Consider the following 21620-nt stretch of genomic DNA (forward strand, 5'->3'; position numbering starts at 1 on the left):
CTGTTTGGTTTTTTAATTGTTTTTTTCTGCATGGAGCCAACAAATTGCGGATTATAAAGGCAGCTTTTAAAACAGCTTCAATTTTTTGCGCATGGCAAAATACATTGGGAACCTCTATTTATCCTCTCCCTGCAGCTCATCTGCCCTTTGTGTTACACTATCCCAGCTCTTCTCTCTTGCTAATTGGCACTGACCTCTGCCCTGAAACAGGTGCTGCTGGGGCTGTTCACAGGTCACATGTATTTGGGGCAGAAGGTTACTTTAGATTAATATCGTTCAGGGCAGTTGGAACACATGTGCACTGTCCAGAGGAAACAGAATTAATTTGCTCAGCACTGTGCTAATACTGAGGCAGAATCTAACCTGAGCATGTACCAGCAGGTGTATTTGTACATGAAGGTATGGAACGGTTTGGTTACTCAGTGAATCCGTGTTTGGCCACTTCTGAATAAGCACAGAGAACGTAACATGCCTTTGTACTACGCTGAAGTGATTAGAACTTGAGGGCCTTTGGTCATCTGTTCGGTTGACGGCATGGATTGCATCTTTGTTCATATGTGAAATCTCCATGGCATAAAGGGAACTGCTTGAGTCAGAAAAGATGTGAATGGGCTGAAAATTTTGTAAGAATGAGTCCTGTGTGCATCTAGCATTAAAAATATGCTCCAGTGCATTGCTCTGTTTTCCCCTCAGTTGTCCCCTTGTCCCCGCTCAGTTGTTATGTCTGTTCAACACCCCATTGTCCTTCTGAGCTAAGGTGACATCTCTGGGCTCCATCTGGAGTGACAGGCGCTGTTGAGGGCTACAGGGTTGAATTGTGGGAGGAGAGGGGGAGGAGAAGGCTGTGCTAATGACTCCTTTCTTGCCTTTTCCAAAAAATTAAAATAGAGAGCAAGCCTCTATGGAATAACCTCTGTGGTAAGCCTCTCATAGGGATTTGTAACCCCTACACCCAGAATATTTCACACTATGTGTTGCAGTAAGAAGTGACTTGTAAGCCTAATAAAACTGACCCCTTTGCTACACGGACACCTTTTCTGCTTCTGACTAAAACCATCAGTGAAATACCATTAGTACACAGTTCTAAAACATTCAGCTGTTTTTCCTGTCCTGCCTGAACCCTTCCCCTTTGGTAGTATTGAACTGCAAGGTATTCTGTTATGAATTTAGCTCTGATACGAGCAGTCATCAACTGCAGCATTCTTGCGTTGTTTGGATTGGCTTGCTCAGGACTCCCCTGCTGATATGTCCTTTGTTTCTTTCCATCATTACGTTCTGCTTGGCATTTTCTTCGTGTCAGTGTCCCTCAAGCTTCTGGCAGACAAAACAGAAAAAGAAAGCACCATGAGGACTATATTGATTATTTTGCTTTATTTTGTGAAAGAATTCAAACAAAGGGCAGCGTTCTCCCAAGTGGAACCTGTGGTACCTGTGGCTTGCCTGGAAATACTTAGTGACAGTTCTCTGTGTTTAACACCTCCTGGCTGTGGCTTCTAGAAGTACGTAGAAGAGCTACATGATAATTAATAAAATACCTATTTAGCACATGTGGTAGTTCGTTTATTTTCACTGAGAACCTCTGTTCTATTTATAGCATCAAACGTAATTGTGCTTTTTCTTCCTTTCAGTCAAAGAAGTCTGGCTGAGATTACAGAGCTGATCCACACTGCCTTTCTGGTGCATCGTGGCATAGTAAACATTGGTGAGCTCAAGTCCTGCGATGGCCCACTGAAGGATATGCAGTTTGGGAATAAAATGGCTGTTTTGAGTGGAGATTTTCTTCTAGCAAATGCTTGCACAAGCCTTGCACAGTTGCAGAATACCAAGGTAAAAAGAAAAAAAAAATTCTTCTACTGCCAAAGCAAGTAAATATTAGCAAGTATTTTGAAAGAGAGGCCCCCTAAAAAAATCAGCAGTTATGTATGTATATATGGAGCATCATTTAAAAATCAACATGCTTATGTTATAGCTGTAAATTTGACAGGCTGCTGCCTTGAGCATGTTTACCACTCTCCTATGGAATTACTATGATGAGGTCTTTAGTATATATTCTGAAGCACTGTAGTAATATATGGGTGGATTGGCCACCAAATTAATTTAGTGAATTTAAGGTATCTGCAGTGGCATCTTCATGATGTGTCAGGCTACAACACCTCTGATAAACTGCCAGCTGAAGACATGTTTGGTCTGTTATTTTCTTTTACTTTGTGCTTTGTGAAAGGTTTTCTGTCATAGATAATTTGGGGAGCAGAAGGCTTTACTGCCAAAACTTTTTGCATTCAGTTTTGTTAGGGATTTGTATGTGCTGAATATTGGATTGCCCTACTAACGTGGATGTAGCGGCTTCTAAAGGACAGCTGCCATCCAGCTGCTTAGCCAAACTGTTTGAAACTTCACAGGGAGATGTTTTTAATGAGAAACAAGTTACGTATATGTATTATCTGAGAAAATGAGACGGATGGAGACATTAGGAGATCCTTCCTCTAGCTGGTTCTTCTTTTGCCAGATAGGATCAGCTACACAAAATCATTCTTGGCCCGCATTTATTGAGCTTGTTCTTAAATCCTCCCGTGGTGGAGAGGGATTCCTGGGCATCCGTGTGCCAGCCCAGTGTAACACCTAACTCTGTGTGTGGCTGAAGAGCTAAGTGTGCCATTCCAGCGGAAACAGGAAACAGTAGTTTTTTTGCAGAGGTGCTTTTCACACATTTGAAGATTGCTGCCATGTTGTAATGTAAAATAAATGTTTGTCATGTGCAATTCTCAATAATCAGCAGAGTTGTAATTGTGAGCCTAAAGAGTCTACTTTTTTAGATTCTCATGCTAAATCTTCTTGTGGTAGCTGAATATTTCTGTACTTCTTTGATCATGAGTACGACAGTTTCTCTCAGAAGTGGTGTCATTTTCTAACACAGAGCTGAGATTCAAGAGAAGAGACAGAAAATTAGATGTCAATCTACTGGAATAGTGGGTTAAGCCATTATAGTGCTAACTTGTAGTAAGTACTAGGAAAAAAATTAAGTAGTGTATACCATAACCAAAATGGGGTGTAATTGATTTTAGTAGTTATTATTAATTTGTATCAGTTCATTTTTTTTTTTTTAGTACCCTGTATGTTTCTCAAGACAGACCAAAGGATTTAACCCTACATCAATTTTCTGTTTCAATATAAGAGGAAATTTTTACAAAATGTAGCAACTATTACTTTGCGTTTAGTACATCATTAAGTATTGCAGCAGGAATGTATAATCCCTGAAGACTTGCCAGGAAACAAGCCTACAGTGAAATGAAGCACAAGTGCAAAGAAATACTTTTTTTTTTTTTTTAGAGCAATCATTATACTGCATGTTGGAAAATTCTGCCAAAACATTTTAGCACTTTTTTTCATTTTTCTGACATCTAAATACTTTCATAGCTTCTACATACGATAAGTGGGATGCCATTATGGAAACTGATTGACTTAGTAAATTATTCTTTTTCATATGTCTAACCATACTAGCAAAGTTAGAAAAATTGAAGTGCAAGCTATAGAAATCTCTTGACAGGTGCAATGATTTAAACATACTGTATTTATTCTTTTGTAAATGATGAATTTTCAAATCTGGCATCTGTTTTTTAGCAGTGTGAAATAACTGTGACTTTTTTCCTTCATAATGTTTTGTGTTCTTTGATGTAAAAAGTAAAAATCACTGTACTGCTTTTTTTGCTAGCATTTAGTGAACTGGCTAATGAAATGAGCAGCATTTTATTGTGCATGGGACTGACCGTGGTAGCTATAACCTCCACAGACATGCACAGCTATTGTATAGACTAGAATTTAAATTAAAGGGGGTTTTAACATAACTGAACTCACTGCTACCAGGATAATTTTATTGTGCTGTTCAGTTCTTGTCTGAGCTTGTGTATGATGCATTTATCTCTCTGCTTCTCTCGGGGCTGACAATTAGATGTGAAATTCTGTAGTCGTAATGAAATGCAGAGCTATTTTATAATTGCCAAGGGTAAAATTAGCAAAGTCAATTATTTTCCCTTAGGCTTTTCCCTGTAGATATTAAAAGGCTGCAAGGTAATTGCCTTAGGTAACACTTTGATTTTTAAATAACATTAAATATAGGAATTGCTGTTGTTAATTCATAGTAATTTTCTTCTTGCTACTGTTATAGAATATAACTGTAATGATGTTAACAAGAATCAAGGCTCAGGGTTTGTGGGTTTGGGGTTTTCCTTTAAACTAGTGCTCGTACCTCTCATAAGTTTGCTAAAGTTATGCCAAAGAAGGTTTTGGGGTGGTGTTTTGGGTTTTATGGCTTTTGATCTCTGAGGTGCAAGGACTCCACATTTCTTGAAATGTCAGTTAGCCTCCTGTAAGGTAAATTCTGCTGTTGTGCTGTTACAAAATCATTGCAAGTTTTGTTTTTTGAACACATAACAATTCAGCAGAAAGCATTCCTATTTTCTGCTTTGTGAAATCATGATGCATTAATTATGGATACAAAGTTGGAATTAACTGAGGCTTAAAATGTTGAAGGGCAGATGCATGTGTGTGCTACATTTTTGTAATCATGGCAAAGCTCTACATGTTTTAAGTTAATAAAAACTGTTGAAAATGAAATTTCTTCAAAAGCCTTTACAGTAGAAGGCGTTAAATTGATCAGATCACATGTGAACAATTATTTTGTACATTCACATTAACTTTTTGATCACCTTGTATAAACTAACCTTTTGGTGGCTCTTCTTGGCCTGCTGATTGCAGTGATAAATGATGTTGTTGATTGAAAATTGTATGGATAAAACCTTACTTCAGAACTGCATCCTGTAGCAGATTGTTTATTGCTCATGCATGGATTTTAGAACAGAATTGAGCCCAAAGATGAATTGGTTTGGGATCTTTTAGTAGTTGTTATATCAGCAGTGGAATGGTGAACCTTTGGCAAGGAGGGGGATGTTTTTGGTTTGCTACTTAACTAACAGTGCAGTAGTGTGTGATAATGTGCTCACTTACTGGGTTGGGGTGTGTTTATATGGGATGACAGGGTTATTTTGATAGCTTTTCTCATTTTGAGGTTGCAATGTTCTGATACTAGGATCCTGATAAGATATGTGTAATATATACGTGGAAGTCATTGTAAAAATGTAGGTGTGGGAGTGAAGGAAAAGTAAATTATGTTTGCCTAAAAAATAGGGTACCTCCCAGCTATTCTGTGGGATGTGGGCCATAAGCAGTTTTAAATAAATGTGCTAATAAATTATTAAGAAGTGTAAAATTATCTGTTTAATGGGTGGTTCTTCATTGCCATCTGAAGACGCTATGTCTTCAACATTTGCTATCTTGCTTTGCCTAGCCCAGGATGTGGGGATGAAACTGCTAAAAGCAAATCTTTTGCATGAAAGATTTGACTCTGGTAGCAAAAAGTGTTAGTTTTGTCTTTGATTTCTGTTTAAGTAGCCTGCACTTCCTATAATATTTTTAGGCTGGCATTCAGATGCAAACATAACAAAAGTAACAAACATTAATTGGTATTTTTGTCACCTGTCATGTGGATGTAGGATATGGGCATTTTACCACAAGTGAAGTGTGGATACACTGACCATGATATTATCAAATAAAGTGCTTCTTTTTCAATGTTTATAACAGAGAAGTTGCAAGATGTCTGTCACAGCATTAAAGTTGGTGCTTCCTTGAGCATCTGAATCATCAGTTGTCTTACGAAACTATAGAGGAGGTGCTTAAAAGACATAATTAAAACCAGTTTTGATGCTTTTACACTCTAAAGAGAGTGACACATAGAACTTCAGAAGGCTGAAATGATGCATTTTAGTGCAATGACTAGAAAATGATAAAATAATCTGCAAATGCATTTCTTGTAACTTCATAAATTGATAACTGATCCCTTTTTATTTAAAGAAAGAAAACACACAAACCAGCCAAACAACCAAAACCAAACCACCAAAATCTAACATATACAAAACAAAAAACAAAAAATAAAAAAGAAAAAAAGCCTATCCCAAAAACCTGAAGTCCATGTTATGGTAGAGTTCTCTGTAGTTCTTACTGAAATCTTAAGAATTGACTCAATTTTCCCCACTGTAATTCAGTACATTCTTCTGGAAATTATTAAACTCTTCAGGGAAACACTTCAAAATCTACAGGCTGAAAGCTTGGAATTGGATTTAAGAATCTTGTCTGTCAATGCAGAGCTCTGCCAGAAGACCTCATTGTAGAGCATTGTTTTATTAAGTATTATTTGTTCATAAATAAACAGTAGCACAGATGTACTACTTATGTAGTGGTTCCATTTCCTTATGTTAAATTTATGTATTCCTAGAGGCATAAGTGTGTTGTTTATCAAATAAGCCTTGTGTGTACATAAACATCAATAAGTTACTCATTTAAGTCTTCCTAAGTCTTCCTGTTGCAACCACCTGAAGGTGCCCTGCAAATAGGAACTGTTTATCATGAACTATGATTTCTACTTCTGTAGCACCAGTTGTGCCCCTGTGGGCAAGGCTCAGTTTGGAACTTAAGCAACTTGGTTCCTTGGTGTCCAGTGAAGGATACAGAGAAAGTCTTCTTTCTGAAATTACACCAGTTGCTCTTTTGATGCAAATTGACATTTTGGGCATTGACAAACAAGTCGGGTAAAATACACAGTTTTAATTTTTACATGTCATTTAACGAAGGTGTTACTTGTATCAGACTTTTTCTTTCCCTGAACAATTTCAAGAGAAGAACATAAACTTGTAAAAAAGATCCATGCCAAGAAATACCCTTTTTTTAATGGAAACTAAATGTTAATAGTTTTCAGTGTAAAGGCAACCATTAGCAGCTACTGACTTGTGATGGATTCAAATTACCATCCCTCAGAACAGTGCCTCATTTCGTTAGAGGTAAGTAGAAGGTCTGCCTTCATAAATGTAGTTGAGATGAGTTATTTTCAGAGCAATGAAATTTATTTTGAAAGAGATTCTTCTTTGTTATCTCTGGTGGAAGATACGGGCTGTAAATATCTGCAAAGTATATTTACAGCATATCTTTTTATCATATTTTATATAAAATAAACAGAGAGACCTTTATAATCTGAATTTTCTGACTAGGATTCAGTAGCTTTATTGATCAAAGAAGGCAGAATGAAAAAATGGTGGAAAAATGTTGAGAACCAGAAGTAATGTGTTTGCTCCCAGTTAAAGTATTCATACAGAAAACTGAAGCTGGTGATAAAACCTTTTTCAAAACTTTTATGTATTTTTAATTGTTTTTAACTCTTTGCCTTTGCTCACATATTGACTTTGTTTTTCTTCCCTAATACAAGCTGCTGTTGGAGATGAGTATCTTTAAAATTATCAACTTACAGAGCAGATAGGTGACAGGAATTTGGTAAGAAACAGGGATCAGATTTAATCAAATTAGATTAAGTGACACTTTATAAAGTTAGATAGTGATCTTGTTTTCTTGAGGGGTAAAAAAAAAAAAAAAAAAAGAAGGACACCCACCCCCCACCCCCCCCCCTTCAAATTTTTATGTAGAGAGCTGAATAAAGAGCTTTTCTGAAGCATTTTACCATATCTGTCTTGCTGTACCTTCCTATGAGGTGCTGTTCGATGATGATGTACTGGACAAGATAGGGAGTAGGACAGTATCTATATTGTTGATTACTTTTGTTTTAATTTATTATTTTAGAGTGCCACAGGGGTGTGGCTCAAAACGAGACACTACCGAAAAATCGAGATAAGCTTAAAGAGCTCTGATTTATGGAAAAGTACACTTAAGAAACACTGCTTTGAGTGTATACTGGGGGAGAGAAAAAGCATTAAGAAGTCTAATGTTTTTGAACTTTTAAACTAATGGGAGATGACACAGGGCAACACAGCTAACATGATTGTATTATTACATAATAAAGCTCTTCCTTAGGCAATCCTGAATAAGCAGCTCTGTGTCTTAAAATACTGAGATATGTACTGAATATTGTCATACAACTTAGCAGAGCTTTTATTGGAGGATGCAAACACTCTCTTAAGTACTGAGAAACACATAATAATTTGTAATTATATATGAATCATAATGAAGAAAAGTGTTATTTGTTATAATGATTATATTTACATGGCACCAAAATGTACTAATTTACATACCCTTTGAGAGGTAAAATTAGATTTCATTTACTGTAAAGTAAAGCGTAAAAGAGATGGTAATTGAAACAAACTTTATGTTCATTTAATGGACATGTATTGCCTTTTCTTCCAAATGTTCGCAGACACTGGGTTTTTAATAAGATTTATTTACTGAAGTTTTATTGACAAGCATGTGAAATTCCTTTGGTAGGAAAAAGGCAATTTTTGTAATTGTTGGTAAAAGAATTGAAGCATTAGGGGAGAAAAATATCTTGCATATTAGAGATAAAAGCTTAAAATCCATTGGAATCAGTACCTGATAATCAATTTTTTCCCACATTACTGCTGTAAAACTTTTGTCTAGCATTTCTGCTGTCGTTAGAGGCAACAGCTTTTATGATATTGATGATGACGATAAAACTATAGAATGATGTTAGATGATTACTGCATTGTACTCTTCTCATTGTCTCTTTTGATGCTTATGTCTGTGGAACAATTTCTTAGCAAGTGCATCTTTTGCCATTGTTCTCAAGAAGTAGCCCCTAAAATAACACCTGAGCAAATGAAGCAATCAGCTTTCTGAATATTTCACAGGATTTTTTCTATTTCACTTCTGCTATGTATAACCAGTAATATAATTGAATATTTGCAAAATTTCATTGCCTTAATGGCTGTGGTTATGTGTTTGAAAAGTAATCCTTTAGAGAAGTTAAATTAGAGGATTAGGTGACACAGCTTATTAACTTATTAATTCAATTAAAATTCTAAAACTAAGACTTAATGATAGGAACAGTCTCCTTTTAGATCAGTGAGAGTCCTGTTGCGTTGCAATGAATGTCAGTTGTGAGATTAAAACTGCTTAACTGTGCCTTCATTCCTAAGCAGTGCGTTCCTCAGATAGGTTTATCTTTTACCTTAGTGGCCTTTTGCACCTGTAATGGTTTTTAAAGCTAATGCTTTAAAAAGCTTTCCCAAAGTTAGACTCCACGGGGGTTTCATATATGTCTGCATGGAAAGAGTATATTTTTCTGTAATTCTTGGCCATGGCACTACTGGAAAATTTTATGTTTAGATTTCAATCTGGTTTCTGTCCTCCCACTTCTGCATGAAAAAATATTTCTAAAAAGAAAGAGTGATTTCTGTCACTTCCCTCATGGACGTCTGTGAATTACAAACAGTGCCTTGTAGCAGAATGATTGCATGGAAAGACGGAAACTGAGACTGATAGCAGAATATGTCATCATAGGTATGGTTGTATCATCAAGTCTAGATTAAAGTCTTTCTCAAAAATACGCTGCAAGAATATTTTTAAAGCACCAAGGCATGGTGCTGTTGAGAACAGAGTTTTAAGTGTTTGAGATTCTGCCTCATTGTCACGTTGACCAAGCAACTGACAGTCTCAGGAAGTTTTCCAATCAGTTCTGATGACTTTTCAGTGGCCTACCAAAGATCTTTATGCCAATTTGCATAAAGTCCATGCAATATTCTTGCCTCTGAATAATCTCAGTAACAACTTCCTCAACTTACACCTGAATTTACCTTCCTCATAGTAGCAATCAAACATGTCTTTCTGCTTCTTTTGTCTGCCCAGCAGACCCGAGTCAATGTTTACTGCTTGAGTTCATGAACCAAATACCTGTCATTATTCCAGGTAAATGTTGTCTTCCACAGAGGTAAACTGCACAGCTGCTTCTAACACCTGGTTTAGTAATTCTTTTTCTTATAGAACTGCTATTTGCCTCATAATTAACAGAATGGTCTGGAAAATACAGATCTGCCATGATCTGTATGAGAGGGCTTCTCAGAGACGACTAAATCTCAATGAAGGAGAAGTTGAAAACTAAAGAAACTGAAGAAAGGCTGAATATGGTGAAAGTCAAAGGTCATTCATCATCTCAAGACAATCACTTTACCTGGCAAATGAGTTCTGGGTAGCTGGGGTCTTCTCCTCTTACATTTGCTCTCTTAATGTACAGCACTGAATTGGCAGTTGTGTAGTGGTGAATGCAAATACTTCAAGAGTCAAAAGTATTTACAGGTTTTGAGATATATATGTGCGTATTATGTATGTATGTGTGTGTGTATATATATATGTGTGTATGTGTGTGTGTTTCTATAAAATTCAATTTTGTGTTAAAGCCAAATTTTGGAAGAAAGGCTTTTTCGGTTTTTTAAAGTCAAACCCCCTTACTTTTCAGAGAAATTGCCTTTGAAAGATTTAAGACAAACATTAAAAACTGTCTGTATTTAATATTTCTGTGACTGTTAACAAGAATATGCATCCAAAATCAGTGCCAGCATATGTAGCAAATAGATATCCAAAAGAAAGCAAAATTTATTCTAAGACATGGAAGTGATGAAAACTTTTGGATATATGATGTTTTATTCAGCGTGAGATGCGTACTGTGGGAAAGTGCTCTCAAGGGCCAGCGGTTCTGCTGCTTCATTCACCGCTAAATTAGAGTAGTTATTGGCACTGCCTGTGTTTCTTAAATAGAGATATTTGTTACAGTTTTTTTTCTTTTCACAACTGTGAATAATCATCATGGAGGAATTTGTTGCTAAATAGCTCTAGCCCTTACACAAGTTCTAAAATGAAAATGAATCTTCACAGAACAGGCACAAGAAATGAGAGTACCGGTGAAATTTCTTCAGCGAAAGCCCTGGAAGAGGCTGCACGGTGAAGTGATTGTAGTCACCATGCACAGAGATCTTTAAAAGATGTGTAAATGTGACAGAGACATGATTTAGCAGTGGACTTGACAGTCCTGGGTTTAGTTTGGACTTAATGGTGATCTTAAATGTCTTTTCTAGCCTAATGATTCTATGATTGTAAGGTGATGTCCTCCAGAAGTGATACATGCAATGTTAGCTTCATGCTCTTTATAGCTGGGGTGGAAGATCACAAGTTTTGTTTTCATGGCTTTATTTGAAACCTATTTCTCAAACATAGTAGGATTCCTATTGAGAGTGCATAGAAGGATGAAAAGCAATCAGATCTGTATTGGGAGAAATGCCATCCCAGTATTATTTGAAACAGACCTTTTTTTGTGTGTAAGTATTTAACATATACTAACTTTCCTCTTTGGATGTTTGGTGTATTTGGTTCTAGAGTTGAATTTTCGTGACAAGGCAGTTAATACACAGTTTTGCAGGCAGGGAGATTACAGTGGTTAGTGTATAGTCAGCTGTCCACCTGTAGTATGGCTTCAACAGACAATACACTTTTAAAAAGTGAAAATGTACTTTTGTGATGATTTGTTTCCAATTCAAAGCTGTTAGCAAGAGTGATAACAATCAAAGATTAGTCTGCATGGCCTTTCTTAGTCTCCCAAGAAGGTAATTATTTATAATAGGGAAATCTATTCCTAGTACAATCAGTAATTTAACTCTTGCCTGAGAGAGTATTTGTCACCAGCTCTGTAATCTTGATTGTATTGTTTCAAAGATGAGGAAAGTTGTTATTGGTGCTGCAGATGTAAATATGCAAAACCAGCCGTGGTCCTCCTCCAGCAGCTGCTGGTGTCACAGAATGGCTGAGATTAACTGGGACCTCTGGAGATCATGTAGTCCAAAGCCTGTTCAAGCAGGGTCAGCTAGAGACAGTTACCCGGGACTATGTCCAGATGGATTTTAAATGTCTCCAAAAATGGAGACTTTGTAACCCCTTTGGGCAACCTGATCCACTATTGGATGCCTTCGCTTTTCCTGTATCCAGATTGCATTTTGTGTTTTCATTTGTCCCTGTTGCTTCATCCTGTCAGTGGGCACTGTTGAGGAGGATTTGGCTCCCTCTTCTGCCTTCCTTCCCATCAGGTATTCATACCCATTGTACTGTAGGAGAGGATAAATTAGCTGTGCCATGTGAGTAGGGCAATAGATAATATGTCTTCCCCTCTCTTTTCACTGATGTAAATCTTGTCTTTAAAATGAACTTTTCCATGCTATTTTTTTTTTTTTTTTTTTGTAAAAATGCCTTAACATCTGGAGTGGTTTCAGTGTAACAATATGGTAAAATGCATAAAATTTTAGCAGTAATAAAAATGAGTTAATTGTATTTTTAATCAAAATGCTGATGTATTTGACTTTTTGTTGGCTAGCAAGAATATTAAATTTCTGGATGGACTGTGACTGCTTGTTAATATCAGTGTTTTGAAATTCAACAGCATTTCACTTGGAGTCTAGAATCTGATTGCTGCTACTCCTGGTAAAGGAGGTTGTTGATTTGTTAGTTTAACAAACATTTGCAGCTTTGTTAAATTGATTCCATCTGTCAGATGCTAAATGGTCTTACTTCTGATTTGCATTTGTTCAAGTACAGACTGTTCAAAACAGTAAATGCTACTTGCAGGTACAATTTGTGTTATTCACTTTAATCCTCAATTCATTTGTGAACATATCCCAGTTTGATGGTTGTCTGCAACAGCACGACTGGGGGTAGTGTTTTATAACCCTGTATCACTTATGGATGGGGAGGGCTTTATATTTACAGAGCCCTGTAACCACAGTACTTTCTTCATTCACTGTTTTATAAAGAAGAAAGCTGTAGTGAAATTACCCATCCAAAAGGGTCAAGCGGAAGCAATCAGGTATTTCTCTAACCTGGGTCACTCAGCAACAGTTGTTGAGTACTTTAATGCAAGGATCTGCTGCTGTGGATCTGCAAAAATGTTAAGAATCTGTGTAAGGTATCATGTGGAAGTAGACAAGGAAAATTATATTTCTTCTGCTCGTTGTTGTCCTTAAGGAAAATGACTGAATTATGCACTAAAAGTCTTTACACTGATGAAATCCAATTCTGTAGATAGTGCTGCATCAGCATAAAAGGGGTAACTTAGCACTGGTGAAAATTCCTAAGGCAGACTGACCTTAAGGTAGATATTTAACAGTATTAGCAATTTTAAGACTGATGGCTGCTGGTTATTTTTTGTCTTAGAAGCATCTTTCTAACACATAGTGGGGTTGGGTGATGTGTTTACACCATATTGTTATATTGTAGTTTGCTACTAATGCATCATTATCAGAATGAAGAAAACCATAACTGTGTTTTCCAAGGCCACTTAAAGCATGGTGGAAAGGTAAATCACTGTCCATCCTGTGTGTTTACTACTAAGAGAGAGCCAGATCCAAAAAACAGTAAAGCTCAAGACAATTTCCAACAATAAATCAAATAGGATTCAATAAACATTCGATTTAAAAAAAAAATCTGTAGGCTGGCACACTTGGTTACCTGTATGACTAATGATGTTTGAGATTACCGGGAAAGAAAATTGAATTTCACTGTTCTTGGAACTCCTTACAGTTTTTGCTTGCACCTGCTGGTTTTTTTTGGTTTTGTTTTTTTAGCCGTTATTGAACAATCAGAATCCAAAATCAGCTCTTTGCTGAGTTTTGTCTTTAGCTTCCTAGTGTTGCAATGTTGTGCTGGGTCAAATGCAGGGAGAATATTTAAGGGCTTTCTGTGGAATTTTTGAGTGTTGGAGTATTTCCCGAATTAGTGCTTTTTCGGGGAGGGATGTGCAAGCCGAAAGAATTTTTATCTGTATATTTAATGGTTCCTAACCATCTAATTTTCTTCTTTATTTGTGTGGAGAAGTCCTGACACATTTTCAAATCTACTCATCAGCAGCAAGGATTAGGGTCTGTCATAGCAGATGTGTGAGGAAAGGATATTGTTTCAACATAAGGATGGAAGGAATTACTTGTGGTCCTCCTTGGGAGGAATTTGGCAAAGCTAAGGAAGTTTGTCAAATAGAAATTGTGAGGGATGAAGAACAAAGATATACCCATTGCTGTGTTCTACCTAGTGCTGTTTCCTGTCTTCCCACAAGAGTTTCATCCTTTCCGTGATGTTTCTCTTGAAAATATCCAACAGAGTCTGGAGAGGCACCACGTTACTACTCTGAAACAGAGTGGTGTGTGTAATCAATTCCATTTCAGCTGTTGAATTTAAAATAAAATGGCCATTCTTTGAATGGAGCTCAGATTCATTCCTTTTGTGAACTGGAAGGAAAACCAGGGAGAAAAAAACCATCAAGTGGTGTTATGTTGCAGTAGATTTTCAACAAAGTATTTTGAAGATAAGTGAAGAGAGCAAAGTACTTGAATTGCTGAATTGATGGCACCAATGTTGTGTTTTCATCCAGGTTGTTTAAAAACCTTGTGAAGGATGAGTGGCGCTCAGAATCCATTCATTTTACTGTGCTTTATAGAGTCTGAATCGTATCTTTTAACTCTGGAGAAAGTATTCTACCAAGATTTCCTCTATTCTGTGATTTCCCTGCACTCCTTCTAGCATAGAGTTTCACTTCCATTGAAATACATCTCTTTTTCTATAGACAGAGTTGAATCTTCCACAACAGTCAACTGCAGTCGTGAACTGGGCTGCTGTACTTGCAACAGTGAACATGTGGCCCTATTCTGTGACACCATGTATGACAGCTTGGGAGTTCTGAACTCTTATAGATAAGGCCTCAGGAAACTAAACAAAATTCTGATTTCAAGAAAATCAAGGAGGGCATTCATTAAGTGATTGATTGGATGTCCTGAGTAATTTTCTGAACTAAGTGAATTATCAACATTTTAATTTATTTCTTCAAGTAATATATAGAATTTTTGAGCTTGAATAATTAGACTCAAAGTACATTTAAAGAGTCTTGAAGGGCTAAAGCTGTGCCTTTTTGATAAAGAAGTTACTACACCAGAAAAGGGTACATTAAGTTTCACCAAATTCTGATCTTTAACCCTACAGAACTCTTCTGGGACTGAAACACAGCATAGTCTTTTGGACTATTTCATATTTGAATGAATTTGAGAGGGCAGAGCATATGTTCTACCTTGCTGTGCTGTGGAATGGGCAATCAGATGGTTGTGTCCGGAATTTACATCATTATACACTTAGTCTGCCTAAATAGTAGGAGAGATTTTAGTTTTAACAGTCCTTCTCTTTTCCCTGTATTCATCCTAAGCTGAAGGCCTTTGGGTTGACTTTTTAAATGCCAAAGAGATCACATCCATACCAAGAGTGTAGGACTAAGGCCTCCCTAGGGAAAAACAAAACAAAAACAAACAAACAAACAAAACACTGGCAGAACTATTGCAAAACGCGTTTAAATGTGCATTTGTCACCTGCAAGTGATGCGTCATTTTGGGGCTGTAGCCAGTCATGGGGACACTGTAGGAGCAGAAAACAACACTTTGGAAGATGCTGATGCAGAGTGGAAAATGAAAAATAGAGTGAAAGTTTGTTTTCTGTAAATGTGTGGTTGCTCCTGCTCATCCCGAGCACCTATGAGGGACCAGACTTCTCAAAAACATGTTGGAGAGTGGAAAACAGTGGGAAGAGAAGTTATGAATAGGCTGCCCTTGGTCTCTTTTAAGATGCGGTTTTCAAACACTAATTCTGTCTTGCTTTCTTCTAATCCTTTCACTAATCCTTTCTTCTCTTTTCTCATCTCTGAACCTTTTTAAAATGGAGCTCAACTGTCAAATGAGAAGAGAAGCAGTTGAGAGCACTTCATTTTTCATCTAACTTTCTTTCTCCTCAGACTTGCATCTCAGAAATGTCAGCACTGGTCAGGCAGAAAGGCAGCAATGAGAATGAAGACAGCTCAGATACTGTTTTCTGCTTTTACGCTGGCATACTCCATGATTTTCTGGAAAAATCAGTTCACTGTTGCCATTTTCCCCTTATATAAAACAGTAGGGAATAAATTTAACAGATGTTGATTGCTTTCAATTTTTCTGATGAAAAGTGCTACATAAGAGCTAGACAGTGTATCATTTCATGATTCCTACTGAATCCATAATAATTTTTCTTCCTCTGTCGTTTTGGGATGCAGAGGAAAATTGCCTGGTTTCCTTGTTTCTCATTTCTTTCCCCAGTGCTCAGGACCCCAGGCCACTGATGTTAAGCAGGAGATACTTTTCATAGATCAGATTAAGGGTTGGTGAGGTAACAGAGCCTCATGCAAGCATCCCACTGTGCTCTTGAAACTGGAATTTCATTCCTGGTAGTGATCTGTATAGCCTTACATTTGCCTTAAAAGTATTCTTTTTATATATATATATTTATTTGGAAAGAAGGGAGGTAATATTGATACTAAATTCTCACTAACATATAGTGTTCAATATGTCACTAAATGGCATTTAATATAATAAGGATTCTTCTAAATAGTTCATGTGTAATTCTCCTAAGATGTTTTATAAACTCAGAGAGGAAGATGTACAATTGTTCACAAATGTTTCACCAAGCTTAAGTCAGTTAAAATTGCCTTTGAGAGTAGAGTTGCACTAAAAAGAGGGAGGAGAGATGGAAAAAAGAAACCTCAAAACAGGGTCCTGCTCAGTCTAGAGTTTCAGGCAAGAGAGGAAAAGGTCTAGTTATCCAGAGCCAGCTGCATTGTTAAAAGTTCATACTATCACTTTGACATTTAGAGTAGGACTCTGTGTCTTTGTAAATTCCTCTTCGTATTACCAGTGTAAGTCTCTGAGCTCAGACCATTTCACAAACCATAACATTTTTGAGTGAGTGATTGATCTGTATTATGTGTCCTAGCCATCAGAAGAATCTTGGGATGTTGCTTGTATAAACTGTAATACAATCTGATCCTGGGCATTTAGTTACAGACTTTCATAGACCTATTGGCGATACTCAGTCCTCCTGGATTTGGGAATAAGGCTTATCTGATACCTTAAAAAAATGAAGGGTGGGGGGAGGGTTGTTGTTTAAAAAAAAAAAAAAAATTTTCTCTGTTCCCCCCTTAAATAACTCAACACATCTGGTAACACTGTAGGATCATTGTCCTTTCAGTTCCTTCAAAGCTCATATTGCTACAATATTTCTTCGGTGTCTAGTTTCCTAAAGGGCAATGTGATTTTTTTTTTTTTTTTCCAGGCTGTTTTTGTAGGTCTTGCAAATTAACCCATATGCATTGCAAGAAAAACCATGACTTTTAATCAGCACCATTTCTAAAGTTAGCGCTTGCTGTGTGTATATGAATATGTATATGAACCAGTGTTTAAAAAAAAGAAAACACAACCTTTCTGCTAGTACTCAAAACTAGCATACAAATGTGGGTTTATTATCAAATAAAGCATGTTTAAATGTTAGAATATCTTTCCATTAGGGCTTTTATCATTTGACTTCTTGTCTTCGGTTACAAGAATGATAAAAATTGAAACGAAATCTTTTAATTCAATAAGAACTACATTGAATTTTAGGAAGCAAAAAGAGGAATCAGATACAGATTCATACGCATAGGAAATTAAGCATTCAAGAAATTAAAACTTTGTGAGCAACCAAAGAGGTAGCCTTAAGGTGTGCTTATTTGAAATGCCTGCATTTAATTTTACAATAACTCTGAGTATTTTGTTCCAATTAAGACAGTTCATGTGCACAACTTCAAATTTTACAGTAGTTCCAGGGAGACCATGGACTACTTGTTTTACATTCTGGATTGAGTTCAGATTTTTAGGCTTCGCTTGAATAAAATAAAAAGTCTGAACCCTGAAGATAATACAGATTGATAAATCTGATTTAAACATTCCCGTGTTGCAGACTTTCAGTGTATGTGGTACAGCTGAGCCTCAGGCCATGCACTAAATACATCCACAGTGCATTCCCAGGGCACCCGAATACCAAATGATCACGTTTGAAAGGTTACCTTTCTATGGATTCTGACTTTTCTGTATTAGCCACGAAGATTAGAATTTTAACAGCTCCCAAGGAGAGGTATTGTGAAGTATTTACTTGGCAGGAAAAAAACAAAACAAAACAAAGCCCAGATGAGGTACTGTCTCATATTCATGAACTGGGATTTATTAGTTCTGTGAACGTCCTTGTGAGAATACACTCTATAGTTCACACTGTAGGAAAAACAAGTCTTGTTTTTCATTTGTATTAAAACTTTGATAGAAGAGTTACTGTAGTAGAGGTTTTAGCAGAGACATATCACAGAATATATCTCAGTAAATCCTACAGTCTTTCACAATTAGTAGTTTATCTCTCTGGAAATCTGGCAGTAGCTTTGTTAGTCAATTTGGTGATAATTTAAGATGTAAGTCTTTTTCTCCTTTTCTTTTACAGGTTGTGGAACTCATTTCAAGTGCTATTGGTGACTTAGTTCAAGGGATATATTATGAAAACTCAAAATCATCTGAGGTAAGAATTTCACTAAATGTATGTACCCGAGGCATTTGGTGATATTTATGTGTGACTACTGTAAATATAATTGCTTTTCCACCTGTTTAAAAGGAGGGAGAGGGAGGAAGAGTTGTTAGTCTTAGAAGGTTTCAGAAGTAACATCATTATGACACCTGGAAGCTCTGACAGAAATTTCTAGAAATGCTCAAGGAGGAACTGTTTTGTTTTTGTGCTTAATAAAATACTACAATGTGTAATTACCAGGAGCTCTAGGCACATCTTACTATAGGCTTCCCAAATGCTTCCAGAGGTTCCTACTCAAGGTTCTGTTAGAGGTATTCGTTACAATGTTGTCAACGTCATTAATATTTCCATGTCAAACCTTTTGTTTCCAAGCCCAAAGAGGTTTACAGAGTGCTTCTTCCCGAACTCATAACATGTTGTTTCTTCTGAGTTTTGTCCTGGAGTGGTAGGAGTGTAGCACTGTGTTCTTCTCCATCAGAAGTCACTGTGCACATATTTCAGAAGTCAGCAAGGGCCAAGATAATAGCTGTCAGCATTTCACAACAAATTATCTTGTATTTCGTCAAAGGCAATTGCAGATTTTCTTTGTTATTGTTTGGAAAGAATGGTAATGAAAATTGGTCAAATTAGCTATAGGTATTTTTATCTTTACTAGAATATTTAAAGGAATTTCTAGAGGCCATTCTTGAAGTAGTCTTGCATGTTAGAGCAAAAAGATTATTTTTCATTTGCTATGACTGTGTCTTAACACATGCAATAAAATCGGTAATTTTAAGTTGCCATGACCTCTTACAGGTTTTATCATAGCAAGTTTTCAGTCACTGCTGAGCACTGAGTATACGTGAGTATCGATCTTGAAATCCACTGGGGTAGATAGATTCACTTCTACTGGCGTTGTCTCACGTGCCTTGGAGACCTGAATCTTACGGTTCAGCAGGTGTTGTGCACTGAAACTGGAGCTCTGGTTTACTATGGCTGTGTTGTCATATGTAACAAAACTGATACTGTGATAAAATACTGTTCTCATGGGCTGGTGCTGCAGTAGATGCCTGTCTGCCCTGATGCCTATGCACCAATGGGCAGGTGGAGAGTGCCAGGGTGATATGCTAAAATAGATGGCATCTTTGAGATTTTTTGCCAAGAATAGTTGAAATGTTGTTTTCCGTGTTCCAGCAGATTTCTAAGTACAAATAGATTGCAGGTATATTTAAAAAACACTCATCTCCTCTCTACTATTTCATGTGTAGAGGTTCTACAGGTTCATCTCAGCGATGAAACTGCATTTTATTGAAACAATGGCCCCTCTGCAAATGAGAAATCCTGTTGACTCACTGGGTTCCTGCCACTGCAGATCTTAGTCTTTTCTCTCTTAGTTATTCTTTTTGTATTTTCTGTTGCCTTACTGAAGTCCTCCGCACGTGTGGATTGCAAGGGGAAGTGTGAGATAAACTAAGCGCAGCTGCATGACATTTCCCCTGCCCTGGCCCAGTTACAAATAGCAAAGACTTATTTTGTTTCAGTGACTATTTCTGTCTAAGGAGAGTTGAAAGTACACTGTACCCTTCCTAAGGGGAACCCAGTTAACTCAAAACACAATTAGTGTGGTGCTGTAATAGAGACATTTACATGACAGTGTCTGAAGTTCAGTCTTTATAAATGGGTAGTGTGTGGCTTCTGATGCAACCTACAACAAGGTGTGGCACCTGCTTTAATTTTTTCTGTCTAGTTCTCTAAGAAATTTAGTTCCTTATTGTGCTGAGACATATCCCTGCTGCTCTCCTCACAGTCTTCTGCTGAGGCAGTGTCCCATTCATGTCCTGAATATCTCTTTAGCAAAGACTGGCAAATAGACTTTTTCGATTGTTGGTCTGTCTTATTTGTGTCCTTTGTGCATCTTCCCTCTTTCCCTAATTGCAGTTTGATTGAAACAAAATTGTGAACTGCATTTCCCAGAGGTAAGACAAATCCTTTAATCTGCTCCACATCTAAATCTCAAATGTCAGACTTATTTTTCTTTATAGGAATAGGGCATAGGGATGCTAGTAATGGCATTTTCATTGCTGGAAATGCCTTAATTTTTTGGTAAAGCAAAAGGATATCTTCTCACTTTTTTTTTTTTTTTTTTTTTTTTTTTTTTTTTTTTTTTAACCTGAGGCAAGAAAACTCTTCTTCATATGTTAAATGTCCTTAATGCAGTTGTTTTAAAACTCTTTAGTACCATAAAATAAACTAACTTTTTACCAGGTTGTTTTGAACTTTGCTGAATGTCTACCTGAATGGTAGACAAAAAACCAAAAATATCTCTGCAAACTTAACCTTTCTTCTCTGAGACCCTAAGATCGTGTTTACCAAAAAAAGTTTCAGTCTTCCTCATTTGGATAACCCAGTAGGAAAGTTCAAAGAGCCATTTGACCTAACAAGACTGACCTGATTTACTCCTGAATACATATAATGGATATAATTGTTTGACAGCTCCATTACCACTTTTTTCCCTCTGCGCAGCCACGTGCAATCCTACAGCTGTCCCATTTTAGTACATTCTGTTTGATCATTCTTCATCTTTTCTGCATAGGTAAATCATTAGATCTGTGTGAAACCAGGAAAGAAAAAGCTAATATTTAACTTTTCATCATTATTTGAAGTGACAATCCGAACTACAGAGTGTAGGCTTGACACAGCCTGAAGGTTAAGACTTGTCACTCATGTTCAAAGTAACAAACAGCTGCTGTGCTTTAAGATATTTCATTAGCAATATTAAGCTAATACCTGGAGCTGAAAGGGGTGATACTGCAATTTTCTGTGCTAAATCCCCACTCAGCCCAAATTCTGCAAGTGAAGGACATTCTTCTCGTTTACCTTCCCTAATTCTAGGTCTAATTTGGGAGTAAAAATTCTGCCTAAATGAGTGCAAATTGGTGAAAAGGTGAAAATTGTCTAGTCTGGCCTTCAGTTGTGATCGTGTTTTTCTATTTTTAACAGCAAAAACCCATTGCTCTGCGTCTCTGTTTCCAACTTTTAGGAGGCTGAAGGCTTCTAACATGTTTACTAACTCAGAGAAAACTTTTCATATTTATAAACCCCCTCTCTTTTAATATTACAGATGATTTAACAAATACTGGGGAGGGTTACTTTAATATTCCTGTCAATTCACTGAACCAGGGGTAAAAGATAGAAGGAAGCTCAAGGTTAAACAGCAGAATCAGAAGAGGGGCTTCAGTGTGTTGGCTCTTGTGCTTAACCTTCCAGAATCCTCTTGTAATCTTAAAGTGTGAGGGACTTTGAGGGGAAATAACTTGGTTGGGTTTTGGCAATTTTTTCCTGTCTTCAGAATATTTAGCTGATGATAA

The 21620-nt window shown here is 36.9% G+C and overlaps 1 protein-coding gene across 2 annotated transcripts in view; it reads left to right on the forward strand.

The window, feature by feature from the left end:
- The window catches only part of PDSS2 (decaprenyl diphosphate synthase subunit 2), a 113954-nt gene that overhangs the window by 70753 nt on the left and 21581 nt on the right, over positions 1 to 21620 (forward strand). For both annotated transcript variants that reach the window (XM_040059624.2, XM_040059625.2), the window contains exons 3-4: positions 1629 to 1827; positions 18193 to 18267. In XM_040059624.2, coding sequence (XP_039915558.1) covers positions 1629 to 1827; positions 18193 to 18267 — 274 coding nt within the window. The remainder of the gene's footprint in view (positions 1 to 1628; positions 1828 to 18192; positions 18268 to 21620) is intronic.

The sequence above is a fragment of the Hirundo rustica genome, chromosome 3 (assembly GCF_015227805.2).
Source record: "Hirundo rustica isolate bHirRus1 chromosome 3, bHirRus1.pri.v3, whole genome shotgun sequence".
Lineage (NCBI taxonomy): Eukaryota > Metazoa > Chordata > Aves > Passeriformes > Hirundinidae > Hirundo > Hirundo rustica.